The following is a 21,611-nucleotide window of genomic DNA, read 5'->3' on the forward strand; positions in this document are numbered from 1 at the left end:
CAGTGCACTAAAACAAATATAACTACACACCTAAAAGGACCTTGCACAACTTTCAGGGAATACTTTCCAGCTATGTCAGGCGATGACTGGATTCGCAACCCTTTTGATGATACCACTTTCTCAACACAGATATTGAACACGGAGGAAAAAGAGAAATTGATTGAGACCTCCTGTGATTATGAACTGAAAAGGAGTTTCAGAAATCTGTCACTGATCAACTTTTGGTTGAGTTTAAGAAATGAGGACCCCCTTCTGGCAGAAAAAGCTGCTGCAGTTTTGTTACCATTTTCGACAACATACTTATGCGAGAAAGCGTTTTTCTCGTTTGCACATCTGAAAACCAAATACAAAAACAGACTTGATACAGAAACAGACCCGAGACTTTATCTTTGTCCAGTGGTTCCAGACCTCCAAGAGCTATGCAGAGTAAAGCAAGTGCATCCATCACACTGAGGAAATTTAAACTTAAATCCCTGGAAATATTCATTTTTAGGAGGGGGTTCACGAGATTTCACAATTTAGTGAAAGGGGTTTGTGGGCTGTTAAAGTTTGAGAACCGCTGCTGTAAAGTGAGAATTACAAGCACTAAGGGCAGGGTTGCTTATTTCTATTTAATTTTCTCTATTACTGGAAATGTTTCCGGTTGGTCTTTGACTTTGTAATAGTTGTTTGTGTGTTTGGGGTTTTTTTTGCAAAGAGGTGTTGCTGTTAACTGGGACTTTCCTAATGGTTTTCCTGTTATGCAAGCAATGTTCCTTTTAGTAATTCCTGCTTTAGTTCTGGTTTCAGAGTAGCAGCCGAACGAAGTGAGCTGTAGCTCATGAAAGCTTACGCTCAAATAAATTTGTTAGTCTCTAAGGTGCCACAAGTACTCCTTTTCTTTTTGCTTTAGTTCTGTATCATTTTCTACATTGTAAGTGAGTCTTGTCTGAAAAGCCGATAGAAGGCAGCAAGGTTCAATCCAAGGCTTCAGTTTTCAGAAATGCCTCCTAATTCTCACTTTCAACCAATGTTCCCTCTAATTTTTTACATCCATGTGCAGAATGAATTTTGTTATGTGCACCAATATGGAGGTGATGCATGGTGGGGATGGGGCTGAGGGGTTTGAAGTGAGGTAGGGGGCTCAATGCTGGGGCAGAGGGTTAGGGTGCCGGGGACTGAGGACTGTGGCTGGGGATGAAGGGTTTGGGGTACAGGAGGCGGCTCAGGGCTAGGGCAGAGGGTTGGGCTTGGGGTGCGGGGGGGGAGGAGACGAGGGCCCTGGCATGGGCCCAGGGACAAAGGGTATGGGGTGCGCGAGGGGGCTTGGGGCTGAGGGTTGGGCTTAGGGTGTGGGGCCTGAAGGCTCCAGCTGGGGGTGAGGACTCTGGGTGGAGCCAGGGATGAGGGGTTTGGGGTGCAGGCTGCCCCGGAGTTGTGGTGGGTAGAGAGAACTCCCCATAGCCCTCTCTGTGCAGCAGCACCTGGGCTGGGGGAGAGGCGCCTCTCCCCGCCGCAGCCCTGCACAACCCAACTTGCTCCCCCACCCACCCCCTACCTCTATGCTCTCCAGGCCCTGTGGCTGCGTGTGTGCACGGTCCTTGATAGCCTGCTGCACGGCCGCGCTTAGAGGGAACTTAAGCTCTCAACTAAAATAATAATAATTATAACACTTATATTAAAAATCCATTTGAAATTATTTAACTGATTTAAAATTCTTACCCCTGATTTCTGGGGTCTTCCCATTGTGTGATACGTGTGTTGTGATTGACAAAATACACTCTGCCATTGCTGTCAGTTCTCTTTTCTAAGGAGAAATAAAAAGTGAAGAAATTTTAGTTCCAGCAAATTTACTCCTCACACTAACTGTGCTTAAAATAACCAATTAGCTGGACATCTTGTGGCAGTGTGTTTTCTTTAGGTGCTCTTGGCACCTCAATCTCAAATTTAACATATCTGATTCTTCATCATCTCTCCAAACTCATCATTTCTTACCAGTTTCTCAGCACCAGAAATCTATTTTAATTCAAGTACTAGTGTAATGTTTTGAAGTGTACCATAACTTACCCTCAGCAAAAAACAACATTCAGGGTGTTCATCTGATATTCTTTAGGGACTTGTCTCACTTGTGTGTTTCTACAGCACCTAACACAATGGGGCCCCAAACACAAGTGGGGCTTTTGGGCAACAGCATAATATATTTACTATGACTAATTATAACAACAACAAACAATAATAATAATAAAAGTAGAAAAGCCTTTTCCCCCCCTCCCATTATTTTAAAAATAGGTTTCTTTAGCAGATGCCCAAAGAAAGATAACTTATGGAAGAACCAGATTTGCATTTTACCTTAATTTCTCTTACTTTTTTTGGTTGTTCTGGAATGCTCATGTAGATATTTCCCCCTTGTTTAAAAATTAAAATACCAATATTGATTTTTTTATTTTTAAATCAATCTGAGCCTTCCATCTTCAACAAAAACTATACTTAAAAACATCCACATATGTACAGTTATTTATTATACTATTTATTTTCCCATTGAGAAAGGTGGGAAAAAAAACCTACTTTTAGTTGGAGATGAAAAAAAGGAAGTGGTTTTCTCCACAGGAAAACCATTTTCCATCATGAGCCATTATAAATCCCAACTCCCTGGATTATTGCCATGGGACCTCAAATATAGTTTAACTGATTAATGGAAGAATGAAGAAACGTGCCCGGGTACACCAGACATGTATACAAGTACGGCAGAGTATGAATGTGAAAGCCGTTCCACTGTTAAAGTATGAGCCAAAACTGCAGCAAGAGAAAAATAATGTTTACACCCCAAGTAAATAAATATGGATGTTTATTGTCTCACACAGTTAAAATATGTTTAGGCACATATGCAAACACTTATACACACATTCTGTTGAAAATCCATTTCTCCTTTACTTAACACCAAGATTCAGTCTTCTGCAATTTGACAACGTTAGATAAGCACAGCATATAAGCGCCTCACTATGTTTTAGATGTTGCAGGAGAAAAACAGAGCCTTGAAATCAAGCCATGGCAGGTAATAAGCATTTCTGTCCAGCTTTATAGGAAACGCCTACGTGCAGAGGCATGTTTGTAAGTAGGTTATAAAAGTAGCAGAACTCTACTGTACACAGAGATTTGATTTTGCCAGGGGGAGCGGAGCAAACCAACTAATTAGCAATGTTCTTTGAAATACCACACATGTAGAATAAGGTGCCATGTGGGCCTGCCAGTTTAATGCACTGATATTTTGCATACATCCAAGACTAGAAATCCAAATAATGTTTGAACCTTTAAAAAATTGCAAATCAAACTTTTGAAATGTTATAAAAAAAATCCATGTCTAGATCTGCCAAGTAAAAGGTATTCAACCTTAAAATGACATCATTCTGATTATCATCTTGTTTTCCCCACCCCACCACCTGAATACAAGGCTTAGTCTACATTACAAAGTTTTGCCAGCATAGGTCTATTATTTAGGAGCGTGGGGAAAAAAAAATCATCACACCCCATCTGACAAAGCTATGCCAGCAAAACCCCAAGTGTAGACACAACTATGCCGACAGAAGAGTGCTTCTGTCAGCATAGTTCCTGTCATTTGGGGAGGTGGTTTAGCTATACTGGCAGGAGAACTTCTGTCACCTTATCAGCATCTCCACTTGGGCACTCTGCTGGTATAGCTAATCCACTATAGCTATGACGACAAAGTTTGTAGTGTAGACAAATCCTGACAACTTTTATATTATCTTTCAAACAAATTAATGCAATGATATTGACTGCTGAAATTATGCTGGAAATATTTTTAATAAGGGGCTGGCAGACCTGTACAAACGCTTTCAAGACCAACAAAAACTTTCCAAGCACTGGCTCTCTAGCAGAAACAAAACAAAACAATCTGTATGACTAAAATGGTTAAGACAGTAACAGCAGCAGGGAAAAGTCCACGTTGTATGATAAGGACACTAAAAGAAAGTCAGTTGCAACTTAGAAGTGTAACAGAATAATACGGTGTACTTTTTTAATCTATTTATGGAACTGCATATACACCGTATCAGAAGCTGGTTCTTAAACAGTACTTTTGATTATATTTAATAAAAAGGGAATTTAAATTCAGATTTCATAAAAGAAAAAAAAGCAAAGTACGATCAAAAACATTTGGTAAAAAAAATGCCAGATGTATGTATTAATGTTTAAGTTATGTTATAAAACACCATTTGAACAAGACTTACCCCATCCATGTGGCAGGGTGCCAAGAGGATCAAACTCTGTCTTCTGTGTGGGGGTAGCGTCTTGGTTCTGCAGATCACACACAAAAATGGTGCATCAATCATGACCACCCACCACCAATTTTCTTTCCAGACCTCTAATTTAACCATAACATCAGTCAAGCAAATGCATTCTTGCTAGTGCTACACAGGGCATCACACCCTCGAGCAACTTAATTATACAGACAGAAGTGCTTGTGTAAACACAGCCTCAGAATCCAATACATGAAAGCCTAACACAATCAGGGAAACACACTGCTCTGTTTTTGAGGCTTAACATGAGTATTTAAGTAGCTACTAAAAACCTACATCACCTGTCTTGCTAAACTAACTGCAAGCAGTATTTGGAGATGTCCAGTCAAAGTCTACCATTCCTTAGTATTTGGTGGATTTTGGATTGCTTAACTCCCCTTGTTTTCCTCCCAATCACATGCTATAATTGCATTTTACCTGCATAAAATCCCTCAATTGCTTCCTCTGGGTGAACTTCCCATACTAATCTTTGGCCAACCAATAGAAGACAGAACACAGTGAAGTGACTAAGATTTAGAATTCATTTAAGACTGAATACAAATAGAATTAACCTGAACAAGTCTCCAAACATTACCAGCATAAACAGCCACTACATCTGCTAGCTGGCCACAACATCTAAACCACAGCTGGTTTTGAACCATTTTCTCACCACTTTGACCTTTCTCAGTAAATCAATGGACTTTGCTACATGAGGAATATTTCACAAGATATATACAATACAGCAAACACTACCGTTTGTCAGTTATAGTTGTGCCATACCTAACAACAAAAAGCAAGGAAATAAATTAAGGTTACCAATTGTACATACCACCCTCTACTCCCACATCAAGAGAAACAAACACACAGCCACCATACACCTCAAAGAATGCACAACTTTAACTCTGGTATCCTTCAGGGCACAATCTTCTGGCAGCCCCTTGCCAAGCCCAAGTGTGTGCACCTTCACAAAGCTGTGCAGAAGGGATGCAGAAGAAGGGGAAGGAAGTTTGATCTGTTTGTAGTGGAGGTGGATGGGTGGAATTTGGGAGTGGGGGTTCTCCTCCAGAACACGTTTTTTCCTCTATATCAGAATAGACTTCTCACCCCGTATATGAACCTCTGGTTAAACTGTTGCATAGCTCCTTGAAGCTGACTGCGTTGAAGTTGCCATTGCTCATAATTCCGGACAGATTCCAATGTTGGTCGTTGCCATGTTGTCGTTCTAGTGAAGTGGTCGACATAATAAATTCTCCCCATGTTGTCAACTCGTCGCTCCCAGCTAAACAATGCAAACAAGGAGTCTCAACAGCATGCAGCACTCAAAGCCTCAGAACGATTTTAGAGTCAGACAAGGAGCAAGGCAAGCAGGAGATAAATATGGAATTGGACGTGGAGCTTTGTTAAATGAAAAGTTCAATGTGGTCAGTGCCTATCTCCCCCTTACAGCTCCTGCTGAAACAATCTAAAGAGCTAGAGAAAAGTGCTATCTAAAATGAGAGAATTATTCTCAGGGCAGGTCTACACTACAGCTGGGACTGAGTCTCTGAGATCGATCCACCGGCAGCCGATTTAGCGGGTCTAGTGAAGACCTACCAAATCGACAACAGATCGCTCTCCAGTTGACCCGTTATCTACCCCCGTACTCTACCCCCGACGAGAAGAGTAAGGTAAGTCGACGGGAGAGTTAGACCCCGCGGTAACTCGAGTCCAGCTATATTATTCACATAGCTGGAGTTGTGTAGCATAGGTTGACTTACTGCAGTAGTGTAGACATAGCCTCACTTTGTTCCACAATACCACCATCTAGTCAGTCACCTACTTGCAATGCTTTTAAGTGGTGCTCAGGAGCTGCTTTATACATCTGGCTGGCTCTGGATAAGTCATTACTGTTGTTATACATTATATATTTGAGGGATAGGATGGACGCGTGAAGTAATTGCAGTCTACTGGTCTCTTTTAAAAAAAATTAAAGTAACATTGCTAGCTCTGGCTGCAAAACGTGAGATACTCTCATGCACTTTCTGGCACACTTCTAGTCTAACCTCAGAAAACCAAAAGAGTGCCCACATTTTACTTGGTTTCCACTTCATATCAATTTGAAATAAGTGACATTCATCAAAAAACTCAAATGAGCAGTGGTCAAGTATTGAGCAAGGTCTGGTGCAATACCTGTATTGATCAATACCTGATAAACTCTCTCCACTATATCAATGTAAAAGCCATAAAGTATAGTGCAACAGGTTGGTGTCTGTTGGGGGTGGGGGAGTGTATTTTCCCCTTTGAGATCAGTTCTCTCGGCAGTTCTACATTTTCTTGTTGTGTGCGTGACATGAGTGAGAGTGTGAATGTGATACGAATAAAGTGTGAAGGAAAAAAATAGTTTTTTGGTTAAAAGATGCAGTGTCCCCAGAAAACCAGGAAAAAGGACAAATATACAAATGTGTGCTCCTGTGTAAAAGCTAATGCTGTTGGCTGCTGGTCTATTAATGACTGGAAGAGTATGATTAGCAAAGCTCTGCTTAAGGTGCAGGTGTGCAGCAAGGTTAGCAGATGGGAACCTGAGCTTTGGTAACAGGATAGAAACGAGAGACCTCAGGAGAAAGAGCTAATCAGGGAAGCACTTATTCAGAGCTGACTAGTGAACATAGTATTTTTGGGGGCTAAGACCCATGTGCTGTTATTTGTGGTAGCCTTTGCTGTGGTTTTTCGGTTTTGGTTCCTTTCCCCAGAGTGGGGAAGACAAACAATCTATTTTCTTTTCCCATGACTGATCTTGAGCACCTTTTTTCTTTATTAAGCAGACACAGCTGCTTGGTGTCTGATTGTTAGTAAAACTTCCCTACTCCTCTTTTTCCTATACCTTCTCCCTCTCCACCAACCCTACACAACAGATACAATGCAGATAGCCATTTCTTCTCTCTTATTCTCCAAAGATTTAAAAAATAAAAATAAAAATCTGAGCCTCATCTCCAAGGCACCAGCATGTGCCACTCATATAGGGATAGAGATGGTCCAAAAAAGCACATGCAAGCTCTTAAGCGGGTCACAAAGTCTCCTGGGGTTTATCTACACTAGAAATTTAACTGGAGCTAGCCAACATGTTTATACCTGCTAGTCTGGACATTCCACTAGTGTTTGGTATTTACGTTAGGGCTCAGCTTAGTACAAACCACAAATGTGTGTGCCTTGGAATAAGTGTGTAATATCCAAAGTGTCCGCTAGCTCAAGTTAATTAATAATCAATTAACTTGAGCTAAACTATAGCCTAGACATATCACCAGAGGCTAGATGTCTTCCACAGACTCACCCTTGGGGAAGAGGTTCCGGCCGATCCCATGTTGTCCTTTTTTCAACATGATCTACGTAGTATACTCGACCATGCTGGTCCACCCTTTGCTCCCATCTAGAATTAAAAAAGGAAATGTTACTCAGCTTGTGTAGTAAGTGGAGTTCTTTGAGATGTGTCCCCCTATAGGTGCTTCACTTCAGGCGTGTACATCCCACGTGCCTTTGATCAGAGATTTTCGGTAGTAGTACCTGTTCAGTCCGTGCATGCGCCCTACACATTCTCATGCTCTTTGTCAAGAGCATACAGGGCTGCATGGGTGAACCATCTCAGCTCCTTCTCCGCGGCAAAGCCCCGTGGAGGAAACACTAAAAAAAAAGAGTAAGGAGACTGGGTAGTGGAGCACCCATAGGGACACACATCTTGAACTCCAATTATTGCACAAGATGAGTACCCTCTCCTCCTCCTTTGAGTAGTGTCCCACTGGGTGCTCCACATCAGATGACTTCCAAGCAGTATCCCCATCAGGAGGAAGGAGCTTTGGAGACGAATCTAATACTGAAGATATATGACTACATTATCAACTGCAGCATAAGTTCTAAAGGAATAAACTGTCACATAATTTTTGGAAAGAGTATATATCAAGGTCCAGATTGAAACCTTGCAGATTTCCAGCGTGTATGTCTAATGCCACAGAGGTAGATGGAGAATGGGCTAGAACTCTAGAAGGAGAGTGGATACACTGACAAATTTACAGCAGGAGATAATACATCCAGAGATCCTTGAGAATCTTTGGGTGGAGATTGTGGATCCTCTGTTTCCTTCAATTGCTGACTGATTGAAACAGTTTGGGAGACTTTCTAAATGGTTCTGCCCAAATAGAAAGCTAATGCCCTTCTGAGATCCAAGGCATGGAGAGTAGCATCCTGATCAGTCCGATTTCGCTTTGGGACAAAAACTGGGAGATGGATTGACTTGGTTGATGTGAAATACAGAGGACACCTTACGTAGAAATTTAAGATAGGGTCGCAATGAAACTGCGTCCTTGAAAAAACTGTAAACGAAGGGTCCACCATTCAACCGCCCATTTCCCTGACTCTTCAGGCAGAAACAATGGCCAACAAGAACGGCACTTTCAATGTCAGGGGAAGAAGAGAACAGGTGGCCATTGGCTCAAAGGGGGTTTTCATGAGACAATTAAGGAGCAAGTTTAGATCCCATACGAGAGCACCGTTCCTAACTGGAGGGAAAAGGTGCATCAATTCTTTAAGGAATCTTACTTTTGTGGGATGAGCAAACACTGAGAATCCCTCAGTTGAGGAATAAAAGATTATTATAGCCACTAAATGAACCTTGACAGAACAGAAAGAGTCCTGAGTTTTTTAATTCCAACAAGTAAATCAAGGACAGCTGAGATGGGAGAGTGAACAGTGGAAAGTTGTGATGAAATCTCCTTCATTTCTGAAGATAACACTTTTGTGTGGATGTTTTTCTAGTATTTAATAGTACCTTTCACACCTCTGCAGAACAGAAAGTCTCTATATCCAAGAACCATCAAACTCTGAGATGAGGAATCTCCAGGTTGGAATGAAGAGTCTGAACGAAGTCCGGAGATAGCAAATGGGGAATGGGCAGAAGACTCCATGCTGGACAAAAACCTAGACAAATTAGGTAAGGGTACTAGACTGGTCTTACCCATGTTGGAACAATCAATATGATTTTGGCTCAATCTCATTTGATATTGTTCAACGATCAGTGGCATTGGAGAAAATACATAGTAGAGACCTCTCCACCAAGGAACAAGGAAGGCATCCCCGAGGAAGTGAAGGCCAAAGCTTCCTCTCAAACAGAGCTTTTTGTATTTCCCATTGGCGGTGGCAGCATACAGGTCTTGAAGGGCTCAAGCCAGAAAAATGTGATTGAGAACCCCACAATTCCAGTTCCAATTCATAACCACAGGAGAAATGTCGGCTGGGAGAGTCTGCCATGGTGTTTTGTATGCCTGGAAGGTAAGAGGTTGAAATGAGGATGTGGTTGGCTATACTTCAGAGTTCCATAACTTAATTGCTTTGGAGCAGAAAATGAGGAACCTCACTCCCCCATGATGACTGATGTAGATTAGTACTGAAAAGGAGCAAGTTTCCAGTGTCAGTACCAGGGGCTGAAACTGTTTTGGTGGATTCCATCTAGTGGATGTGGCTGGTACCAAAGACAATGACTGCTTTGGGGGTGCCAAAATAGCGTGAGATGCTTGTTTCTTCATCGGTAGCAAGGGAGCCTGGGTGACTTGTTTAGGTACTGAGTGTAGCATGGGGTCTGTAGGTACTGCCTTTCTGGAGGTAGAGGTTTAGACTCTCTTGTAGTATGGTCATTCTCGGGCAGTACAGAGGATGCCTTTAGTATTAAAGCATGTTTGATACCGTGACCTTTGGAAGACTTCAGAGCCCTAGATACAGTACACCAAAGGAGTCTGGAGACTCAGCGGTACCCAGACCGGGACCTGAGATCTCCAACAGTCTTCTTCTGAGGAGACAGGCTTTTTTGATATAGGCGCTTTATGAGGAGAACTAGTACTCTTCCTTTTAAGAGTCCTTCCAGTAATCTCTGACTGTCTGTCCTGCAAAGGCCTGGGTGAATGCGGTGCAAAGATTGACAAAGCACTAATCTCACCTGGAGGCCAATGTACAAGGTAGTTCTCTTGGCCTGGATTTGAGGCCATCACTAGGAGCCCGACTCTAATCTCCCAGGTTTTATTAGCTCTGCTTTTAAAGGCTGAGCAGATACACACTTCCCTCAAAAGTGTAGTATCCCCTAAACAGTGAATACACCAGGAATGTCCAACAGACTTCCAGCAGGTAAAGCAGCACCTAAATCCTGGAGATCCTGACATATCCTGGCGATGAACCCCAAGGATTAAAATAAGCATAAAACAAGCGTCACACAAAAAATAAAGTGCAAGCATAAATTAAAAAAGAAGTAAATAACTACATTAAACTAAACTAAAAACTAGCACATTCTAAAGCTAAACTTTGAGTGGTAGATGCTGTCATAGGCTGAGGTGGCTGAGAAGGAACTGAGGGTGGTTCGTCCATGCAGCCCCAGGTCTTTGGTACCGGGCATAAGGATATGTAGGGCACATGTGCAGGATGAACAGATACTACCATCAAAAATCTCTGATCAAAGGCTCATGGGGCGCATGCACACCTGAAGTGGAGCACCCAGATGGACACTACTCGAAGAACAACAACAGTGTGTTTCTAGTTTCAGGTAGAAAATTATTCAAATCATGCATTTGCAGTTTAAAGCTAACGGAAATACTATAATTACTTTGTATAAAGTATTTATTATTTGCAAAGCACTTTTATAACTAGTACCTTGTTCACTGGATCTATTAAAACTGTGTACAGGAGGCAGTGGTACAACATAATACTTAAAAGGGGAATTTAAAAGGAAACATTTTCAAACACTTCAAAAGCAGAATGAACAATCAAATTCCAAATAGGCTAGGGATGGAATTCTACCCACTAAGTACTAAGAGAACTAACACCCCATATCTGAAGCGTGCGCCACAAAGATGACAGAAGTCAATTAGGAGCAATTAGTCTGAATCCAATTTTTATCCATGTCATGTCAGTGGCACTGGATCCATAATATGAAAAGAGCAAGCTGGCACATAAACCCGAATAAAACTTTGCAGACACTGAAATTAGGAGCTGAACTATTTTAAAATTTTAAACTTTATCACTAATTCTCTAGATGCACAGCAAGATAATGTAAATATCTGAAAGAATAGGAGGGTGACAAAATGGCACGAAATGGAAAAGAATGACAAACTGCATACAGCTCAGTTTATCCACAGTAAGCTAACAGAATGGTTCAGAACTGTAGGGAAACTATTCTAGCCCAGATGCTGAGGCTCTAAGATCAGCATAATGTAAACATCTAGTTATTTACTGCAGTGCAGCAAACTTCAATGCAATTATACAACTTGCTATTTAAGACATATAGCACAAATACTGCTTTTTAATTCTGTAAGACACTAAAAATGTTTCTTTGACCCTATGGATACCATCTAGTCTTGAGGTGCTTTATGCCTTCAGGCTAGTTTCTTCGGGTTGTGGCAAAGTCTGGAAAGAGGGTGCCTCTATGGCTAAGGAAGGACGCTTCAGGAAACCCTCTATGAAGACAGTCCAACCCTGCACACCATCTTCTTTTGACTTGAAGAGCGGCAATGGGTGAATAGCTCACAGCAGAACGAACCAAAGATGAAAACTTGGTGGCATGGAGCCAGGAAGCATCTCTATGATGAAGAGGAAGCTGCCAGATGTGTGACTGAATGTGAGTGAGAGCATATGGCATTGTCTGCTGTTTGGCAGAGGTCAAAGGATGACTAGGGAAGTGAGAGGAAGAGAAACTGAAAGAGTGGTCAGTGATGGGGCAGGGACAGGAACAGGAACAAAGAGACAGGGTCCTAAGTTTTCTTGGTAACTTTCCCTCCGTTTGGAGATCCAAAAAGGAGTTAACTCTTGAAAAGACTAAAGTGCCCACAGATTAAAATATTTTTTCAAATCCTCTCCTACTTGTTTGTTCCCCTTTCCCCCAACCATTCTATGGGGACTCTTGTACCAGGCTACTACTAAGTGTTTTGGTGTACTGGCAACAGAGTGAAATTCAATAAAATCCTCACCTATGAAATGCTAGAAATTTCAGAGATTGGGAATCTAGTAAAATTGCACTTCTTAGCCAGCATCTTGGGAGCTGCCTGATGAATGGGAAAAGCACTGCAGGCAATGAGTCCTGAAAAGAAAGCATCTTAGGAGTCCCAAGTCCTTAAACTGGAGCTGGTCTGAGCAGTATTCCAGGATCAACACACCTGTGATCTTGGTGCAATAAAAGATATACACAAGACCCTGTTTACTGTGCGGCCAACTGCATGTAAATTTTGTGGCAACAACAGGTAAATTAAAACACTGAGCTTTTTATTTAATTAAATTTAAAAATTAATAATACAATTAGAACAGCTGTACCCCATGTGTTATAGTTTTTGTCATTAAATTCAATTTTATTAAGTCCCTAAATGTTCATTTTGCCACAGATTTTTGCAGACAGCACATATCTGCATCACAGAAGTTGTCAGTGGGTAACTGGTTATACAGCATTTGGGACTTTTAACATCTGAAGAATGAGACAACTTGGTATTCGGGAATAACTATAATAGCTTTACATTTCTGCTGAAATGATCAGCAGTGAAATATTCGAGGTTGACATTTCCAGTACTATCATTTGATTTCAGAGTTTACATACAAGTATGGTGAATGGGGCAATTCACACTCTCAGAGCTATTGTTTCAGGCTGCCTACAAATTAAGGCAGGCAACACTTAATAAATTACACTGGTCACCTTGGAAAGGTTTTCTTCACAATCATGAAGTTTAGATACGCAGTTTTGAAGAAAAAAATGCTTACATTCTGAAGCACAATTCTGTGGCAAGGGGTTGATTCTCTGGCAAATTCTACAACTGAAGACTACGTAGGATCACGGCTACAGTGTTCACAGGACTTGGGCTATTTGGAATTAAGAACTTTAGAATGGCTTCTAGATCCTGATTACCCTAAGCAATAACTGCTTTCCTCAAAATAACAATGTTAGCTCACTAAGACCTCCTCCTTTTCTTTTTATATCCTACTAAGTGATCACATCCCGATTTGAAGACAAAGGTTGCCAGATGAATAAAAGCTCAAAAGTTTGAGGGCATGTTATCAAAGACAACAGAAATACCAACAAATTTAATTTCTTACTTGCATAACCTATGCCTGAAAACCAATCAAACCACACAGATAGTCTTACCAGGCAAAATACAGAAGCTGTGGTTGTTTGCATTACGTGAGATAAAACAGAACTAAACTGTACAATAGTACTGAACTCCTACCCAGGTGGAAGAGGACCCTGACTGACAGTACTGTGTGTCTGAGACGGAGGATTTACTGGCTGAACTTGTCTGGATACTGGAGGCGTGGTCAAAGCGGAAGCTGCAGGAACTGTTGTTCCAGCTGTTGCCCCCTCAAGGCTCTGTTCTGAAGGTGCATTTGGAGTTGTACTTGGTGAGGATCCTGCACTGGACTCATCATTTTCTATGGACATAGATGAAGGACCATTGACACATCCTATGAAATCAGAGAAAACAAAAATGGAAGAAAGGTTCTTAGTTGGTTTTCTCTCATTATTGTTTAAAACCCAAGAAATCTGTTTTAGAAAATTGTTAATCCACAAAAACAAAGGCTAGTAAAATAGGACTGTCAAAAAAGTGAAGGTGTAAAACCACATATTTTACCTTACTGGAACTCAGAGGCAGTTCTTTCCTACCTTGCAGGAATGCTACATTCCTAGTAGTATCATGAACCAGCAGACAGCTTTTATATTTCTATGATGGAACACTTCATTATCTTTATAATAGCAAGTTATCTACTTTCAATAAATATTGAAGGTATGTAAATAAATCCCTTCTTATTAAACAAACTTTTTTTTAAAAACTTAGTTTTTATTATTTTACAAATGAACAATGCAAATTTCCAAAAAAGGAAATTAGACGACATCTATCTGGAAAGAAACTTCACTCGAGAGAAAGAAGAAAAAAAACCCAACAACAATGGGTGGAAAACTTTAAAGGGAAGCATTTAGAGTTTCAACTTGGTCAGCAGCATATTGTTATTTAGGAAAAAACAGAAAACAAAAATTGTGTTTGATTTGGTCAAGATAAGTAGGTTTGAAAAGTTGAGATGCACATTCGCCGTATTTTTTTTTTTTTAAACAAACACTGCAATAATCTTAACAATGATCTCAGCATTGTAAGAGATAAAAGAGCCGCACTGCCCATGTAGCTATATTAAAATATTATAAATGAGGGATGCAGTGTAGTTTAGTGGATGAAAAAGAAGAAGCCAAGTCTTGATTCAATCTACTTCCTGAGCTCCGTAGGGGACAGCATTCACTATAGATGCTTTCCTGAGAAGATTCCATGCTGCACCTGCAACTGGCTATTCAATCAAATACTATTCCCACTTCTCAGTGGGCTGCTGGGATGGCCTGGTCTTTGCTCCAATGAGGAAACCGACTCCCACAAACGTCCCTTTAAGAAAAATTGCGTTTTCTTCTACAAATATGGTTTTCTAAGCACTCTATCTCTGAATACAGATTATATAACACATCATACATACATTTCATAGATACTACCTACACTTGTCCACAGCTCAAGATAATGTCTCCTAAGAAACTCTAGGATGTCACTTAAACTTAATCAGAGAAGCCTGAATGTCATGGCCTTTTGTAAGCAACTGGCATATGATAAAAAGTAACAAAACGTCTACTCTATTTTAAGGCAAAAAAAAATATTAAGAATTTGGCAGTCTTTTGCTATTATATGACAGTTTTTGACACTATAGATGATCAGATTTGTAACAAACACCCACTGTAATCTACCAGACCCAATGCTGCTACCTACTCAGGAAGGCTGTTTTAGACACCAGTCTTTCCAACACTTACTACCTAGTGTAGTTACATCAAAGTCAATTGGACATGTTACAGTAGTAAGCATTATCCTTGGTAGTATTTGCATGATCAGGCCCTTTGGGGGCTTTCTGCACTTGTTAGTGGTTGCAATATAGCCGTTCTTTCACAGACATGAAATGAGAGATTTCTAATGATAAAAATAGCAATTAAGCAAGAATGTACAAAGACAGGAAGCAAGATCAATTCTCGGTGGCAGAGCATTTCTTAAGGGGACTTGTTAAAAAAATGTGATCAGTACATCTGAGGAAAAGATATTAGAAATGGTCATGACTGTTCAAATAGAATGTAACTTACAAATAGCTTTTAAATGGATGTTTGGCACTGCAATACATACCAGCTGCAGAAGAGGGTCTACGAGGAGTGGGTGGAGGTGGTCGGGAGGGCCTGGGAGGCCTAGCAGGTTTAAAGACCCCATTTGTGAGTAACGGAGAATCACTGCCATTAACAGACTTGCTTTCACTGGATCCTGCATCCTCATAGCTTTCAAGGCCATTTGCATTAGCCCTTTGTGGGGGAAAAACAGAAACAAGAATTCTTAGGAATTTGTAGAAGATATTAGAACTGAAAAGTTAAACTATTATGGCTTTAAATAGAGGAAATTCTGAAAATCTTATAGATTATAAACATATTATACAAAACAAACAGTTTTTGTACAATATGTTTACATATTCGTTATAGCAATAAACCTCTTCACAATCCAGACATACAACTATACAGAATTTAAGTTGGTTGCAATATATTTAACAGGAAGCACTTGCAGAGGAGTTTAAACAGAGGTAAAGAAAAGCAAGAGGCCATGTTTGGAAGGATGGACTAGGAATATTGGAAACAGCAGAACAGATGGGGATTGGAAATCTGTATAAAATTCTCAGTTTGCTTTCAAAACTTTTTTTTTAATTAAACGATTTTCACACCAGTGTGAACACATCTTATAAAAATCAGTTTTGTACTAGGATACTGATGAAATTTTTCAGCATAACCTTAATAAATAAAGTAATCCATCATCAGAGGAAATACTTATGAATTAAACACATGAGTTTATGTAAAGGGAAATTAATAAATGGAAAGCACAATTTAGAGTTATTTTCAGTATTTGCAGGTTACACTTATACAATATTTGTATTTCTCTAGTGCCGTTTTATAGATCTAAAAGATCTTAATAAAAATTAAGGAATTAAGCTAACATCATTCCTGAAAAGCAGGCATTATCCCCATTTTTCAGACTGTTTAATACACCGTGCCTAAATTTATCAAAACAAACAAAAAACTTCTGTTAACTTAGAGTTAAGGTTGCTAAGTGCAATTCAAGAGAAGATACACTGGAAACACTTGTTTAACAATATTAAATAGTAGAGAAATCACAAGCTAAGATTATGTAAAACAATCCTGACACTAAGTGTCACATTTTTGCTATATCAGAGAAATTTACTTGTAAATATAGCCTCTGTAATAAACCAAACTAACTGCACTCCTTTTAAAAAAACAATGTAATTTCCTTGACAATGGATTGCTGAGGGGTTTGGAAAAGGAAACAAGAACTTCATTTCCAAAGGGATCACATGACAATTCTATAATCCAACAACTGAATTGCCATAGATTTTTAGATAGTGTTTGTGCCCCCTTCTGATACAAGGATCTTCCCAAGGTACTAACAATTTGTGAAGCTCCTTGCATCAGAAATGGAAAAAACATTAAAGAGGAAGCATTAGAGAAAGCCACAAAGTACTCAAAAGAGTTTGTAATGTGCTCCTACTGGCTGCTTTAATTTGAAAGCTTTCTTTGTTATGGGTAACAATATGGCATTGCTTTTTTACGTTTGAATTGTAAAGTTCTGTTAAACCTTAAGACAACACAAATTTTTAAGATATATTGGCCATCATACCAACTGGTCGTCACGCTGATTTGACAATTATTATGTGATGGCATCCCTGCATAACCTCCAACAAATGAGACTATTTACAAAAACAGAAATTAAGGAGAACTGGTTTATAACGATCACAACAGCGAGTTAAAATACACATATATAAATACAAAAACTACGTTGAAAGTATGTTAAGGTTGCAAGTCAAGCACTGAAAGTTAGTAAATGCCAGAAAAATTAATGCCATCTGTACAACTTTAATTTGGCCCCTTATGTATATGCTGGGGAGAACTCAGTCCTCCTGGTTTCCAGGACAGTGCTCTGAACACAAGAGACCACACCTTCTATCTTGAACTGTAGCTCTGTGCCTATCATGTAGGAGACTGAATGGACCTTGGCAACACGCTCAAGAACATATTGCATTTAAGACCTCCATGGGATTGGACCTAGGGTGACCAGACAGCAAGTGTGAAAAATCGGGACGGGAGGGGGGGTGTAATAGGAGCCTATATAAGAAAAAGACCCAAAAATTGGGACTGTCCCTATAAAATCGGGACATCTAAAATCGGGACCAGTCACCCTAACTGGACCATTCTCAATGCACATACAGTGTTTGAAGATTTTAGCAGCAAGCTCTTTAAAGTCTATACTTAGCATGTACACATTTCAAATCGGAGGCTTATAATTCGGATGTAGCTGGGTGGTTTTTCACAGGGACAGCAAAGGCACTTCTCCCTGGCACAGTCCCTGTGCCAAATTTCAAGTGCTTGCTCTAAAGCACTGAGGCACTTGTGCTCTTCAGAAAAATGGGTAGAAAAGCATAACGGGGCTAAATTACCTATTTTTTCTTAATCTTAATTTTGGAAATGGTTGAACTGTTTTTCTGAAACTTTCTAAAAAAATTCAGCCTGAGGCAGAAACCAAGCATAGAAAATTTCAGCCTGAATTATTCAAATCTGACAAAATTACAAGCAACTGAAAACAGGGACTTATGGAAAATGTTTGACAACTTTAACTGCAGGCTTCACTGCCTCTGCCTATCATGGATTTTCAAAAACTTTTACATAAGTCATAATTCAGATATAAATGACTCAATAACTGAAGACCTTTTTTGTACCAGATATTAGAATTGCTGCTATATAAACTAATCAGACTCAACACTTCTGAAAATAAAATTCTGTAAATGTAGATTGTTCATTGACCAGTATGGATGGCTCAGAATAAGTTTTACAGTGGACCACTACTTGCAATCTCATCTAGGGAATCATAACCAAGTATCTCTATAACAAACATATTATTTGCAACTTGGAATTTTTTATTCAAAAAAAGAAAGAGGCTAGGAACCCAAGTTGTATTTCATAAGATATGTGGAATCAAGCCTAATTACATACATGTTTGACCTAAATATACAGCACTACTTCTGCTCTGTATCAGGGACAGTGCTCGTGATAATTTAAGTTACTATGCCTTATTGCCCCCAAAGAATTTAAAAATAAGTGACTATTTGATCATGTGCTAATCAACAGTGATTTGAAATTTACTAGCGTTAAAGCCTAGTTTTCGCTCAGTCCCAGAACACATTACTCTGGTTTTGAACATTAAGGTCAAGAGCATTATATTTTATACTCTTGCATACATTATCAAAATCAGCCTGGGATGGGGGGTACAATGTATAAAAAGATGTTATTTGATATATAAGAACACCTACGCTACCCACACATTCTGAATCAGTTCATTATATAAGCAACACATAGGCTGTCCCAAGTTAAACCCTCACTGAGCATCATATAATTGTAGCTGGTATGGAGATTGTTTAAGTAATTCAGATGCTCATATATTTGATAAAAGCAGCTCTCAGAGGGCAGAGAGGTCCTTCTGTTTGGAGGCATACAGAACATATTGCCTCAGCAGCAGAGATGGCTTTCAACATGTGATAGGATGAAACATAGCCTTGGTACCTAAGAAGGAAAACATCCCCCTTTACATATCCAACTGGTTCAAAATGCAGTAGCTTGTCTACTGAACACACAGTCAATTTCAAAGTTTCAGTTCTTTGTCTTCAGAGCCCTCACAGAACTGGCCCCAGATGTTGAAAGAGATGGTTTCAATAAGATCAAGACCTCCTATAAGAACTGAATTGTATTGGAGCAATGAACATACTTGTTTCAATTTAATCTAAATCAATTAGGAGCAGGATTAAACGAAACCAAAATAAACATTTTTAAACCATATTAAGAATATCAACACATGAGTTTGCACTGATTTAACTAAACCACCTTATTTAACCAGAGCAGGTCTGTGTATGGATAAGGCCCAAGACCTGGGAGAAGGAAGAACTGGCCAAATCAGTTACACAGGCACAGCCTTGTGAACTCACAGCCATTAATCTCAGCAAGGTCTGGGATTCATTCAATCATTAAGTACTTATCAGTTTAACAATACAAGGCAGCAGAAGGAAACCTCTTTTTTTTTTTTTTTTTTTGGAGGGGGCTTGTAACTCAAGGAACCTCTTGGTCAAATGAAGCCAAATTTGTATCACTAATAAGAACATAAAAAGAAAAGGAGTACCTGTGGCACCTTAGAGACTAACAAATTTATTTGAGAATAAGCTTTCTTTAGCTGTAAATTTTAGAAATAGTGGCTATTTTTTTCGGGATTTGTCTCTGCAACCCCTAGCTCGAATGACCTCAAATTTGGACTACTAACCTTACCCTGCACTCTCCCACGGTGCACCTAACTTCAAAGGAATCCAATTGAGCATATTGATTTTAGAGTACTTAGAAAGGTTGACCTTTAAACAAAAGTCATAATGCAAGCTTAAGTATAATGATGCTGCTGCACAGCTATAATAATCTAAAAGAAGCACATTAACAACTCAGGCAAGAAACGAACTCCTACCTTGTGTCGCTTCTTGCTCTGGAACCATCATTCTGCGTGGGACCTTAAACACCGGAAAAAGAAAAGCAATGAACTTATTTAGTGTAGATTTCAAGGTAGAAAATATTCAACACTCAAATTCATTTCTAACGTTGAGGTTAAATGAAGAGCACCTTCCCATTTGTGAAAGCTTCTTTCACACAAATCTATGTACCAGTCACATTTTAAGCTATTAGTACTGAGGAGCACAAGAAAAGAGCAATATATTCTTTCCCCTCAAAGGTGTAACACAGATTCTGAATATTATTCAGCTACTGTGTGATATTGCCAATTGCATAAGTTCATCAATCATGAGAAATCACTTTTGTTTCCTATCCCCATGACAGATTCAAGCAACCTTCCACCGCCAAACTCCACCTTGCAGAGCTATTTTTAATGTCCTTCTCTCCCTGCTCTCCAGGTGGCAGGAGAAGACAGCAGAAAGCAAGCTGCACTTCTGGAATTTTTCCTTTCTCTGCTTCATGGATTCCTCCCTTGGTGACAACAGGTGTGGGGTTGGTTCCTGCTGCTTTGCTGGGCCAGCTCTCTGGTGCTCTCTTAACCTGGGCACTTTCCCCATTGCTCTGTAGGTTACTCAGAGAATAACAGAGGAACCATTGAGAGCTTTAGCAGTTGGCTACTCTCCAAGCAGAACAGCAGTTCCTGGTGGCCTCAAACAGAACTGTAGCAGATCAGTCTAAACTCCAGAGTTTCTTGTAGCTCTTCATGCAACTGCCTTGTACAAATCTGGCCCCAAAGCACAGCACTTGTGATACTGTGAGTTGGTAGTACTGACTGCACATTAGCCTATGTCTGGCTTCCACAGAGAAATATAAAGTTAACCAAATGCTCAGATATCACTATGATGGGGACAATATAAAAAAAGAAATCTAGGCAGAAATAAGCACATATGTAATATAATATATTAATTTAATCAGATCAAGAAAGCAAGCAATTGTAATTCCAAGAACAGAAAAAACACATGACGTATATATAGAATATTGCAAGTACTTCCCACAACTACATATATATCTATTCCCTTAGAGTGCATAATAAGAATGTATTGGTTACTTTTCCTCCTCTCAAATAGTGGCCCTTCATATTTATGTTTTTATCTTGTTAGTTTCCAATAACATCTGTATTTAAACAAGAGTTTGTTCCTCTACAGCCTTGCTCTTCCTCGTTGATCCTGCAGTGAAGTTATAACACTGAATGTGTAACTTCTTAAGTCACCTGTAGGTCTATGGATTGGGAGCTAAGCAGAGGAGGACTATTTTTCTTGAAGGATCAGTAGGGGGGAGAGCTTTTATTCAAGGAAGATCCAAAATAATAGTGTAACTTGATGCCTGTGGGGAGCAGGTGGGAAGTCAAACCAGGGACCTGAGCCTCCACTGCCTGAGATAAAAGACCTGGGTCTGTTAGCTCAAGGCCCTTAGTGCACTCAAAAAATCTATACGCATGGTCCAGCTACTAGAGGGGGACAGAGCACCACAGTCTGTAAACCTGGGTTACAACAGTAAGGAGAAGACAAAGATACTATGCATTTTCATTTTTAAAATATTTTTTTTTTAAAGTTAGAGGTCCTTAAAGAATCTCATTAATCAACAAAGTAAAGCACGTTAGATATTTGTTTCCTTCTTTCTCCCCCCAGCAAGCCTTTAAGAATAGGATAGCTGACGTCTGCCAATAACATGAGGTGACTTTCTAAAAC

At 39.8% G+C, this 21,611-nt stretch overlaps 1 protein-coding gene across 4 annotated transcripts in view; it reads right to left on the bottom strand.

Annotated features, from left to right (window-relative positions):
* The window catches only part of ITCH (itchy E3 ubiquitin protein ligase), a gene marked incomplete at its 5' end in the record, with an annotated part of 114,828 nt that overhangs the window by 35,286 nt on the left and 57,931 nt on the right, over window positions 1-21,611 (bottom strand). For all 4 annotated transcript variants that reach the window (XM_084645714.1, XM_084645713.1, XM_084645711.1 and 1 more), the window contains 7 exons: window positions 1,702-1,786; window positions 4,224-4,290; window positions 5,376-5,550; window positions 7,579-7,674; window positions 13,487-13,721; window positions 15,458-15,627; window positions 19,883-19,925. In XM_084645714.1, the coding sequence (XP_084501840.1) occupies window positions 1,702-1,786; window positions 4,224-4,290; window positions 5,376-5,550; window positions 7,579-7,674; window positions 13,487-13,721; window positions 15,458-15,627; window positions 19,883-19,925 (871 nt within the window). The remainder of the gene's footprint in view (window positions 1-1,701; window positions 1,787-4,223; window positions 4,291-5,375; window positions 5,551-7,578; window positions 7,675-13,486; window positions 13,722-15,457; window positions 15,628-19,882; window positions 19,926-21,611) is intronic.

This window comes from Lepidochelys olivacea (genome assembly GCF_965140295.1).
Source record: "Lepidochelys olivacea isolate rLepOli2 genome assembly, chromosome: 13".
In the NCBI taxonomy this organism is placed as follows: domain Eukaryota; kingdom Metazoa; phylum Chordata; order Testudines; family Cheloniidae; genus Lepidochelys; species Lepidochelys olivacea.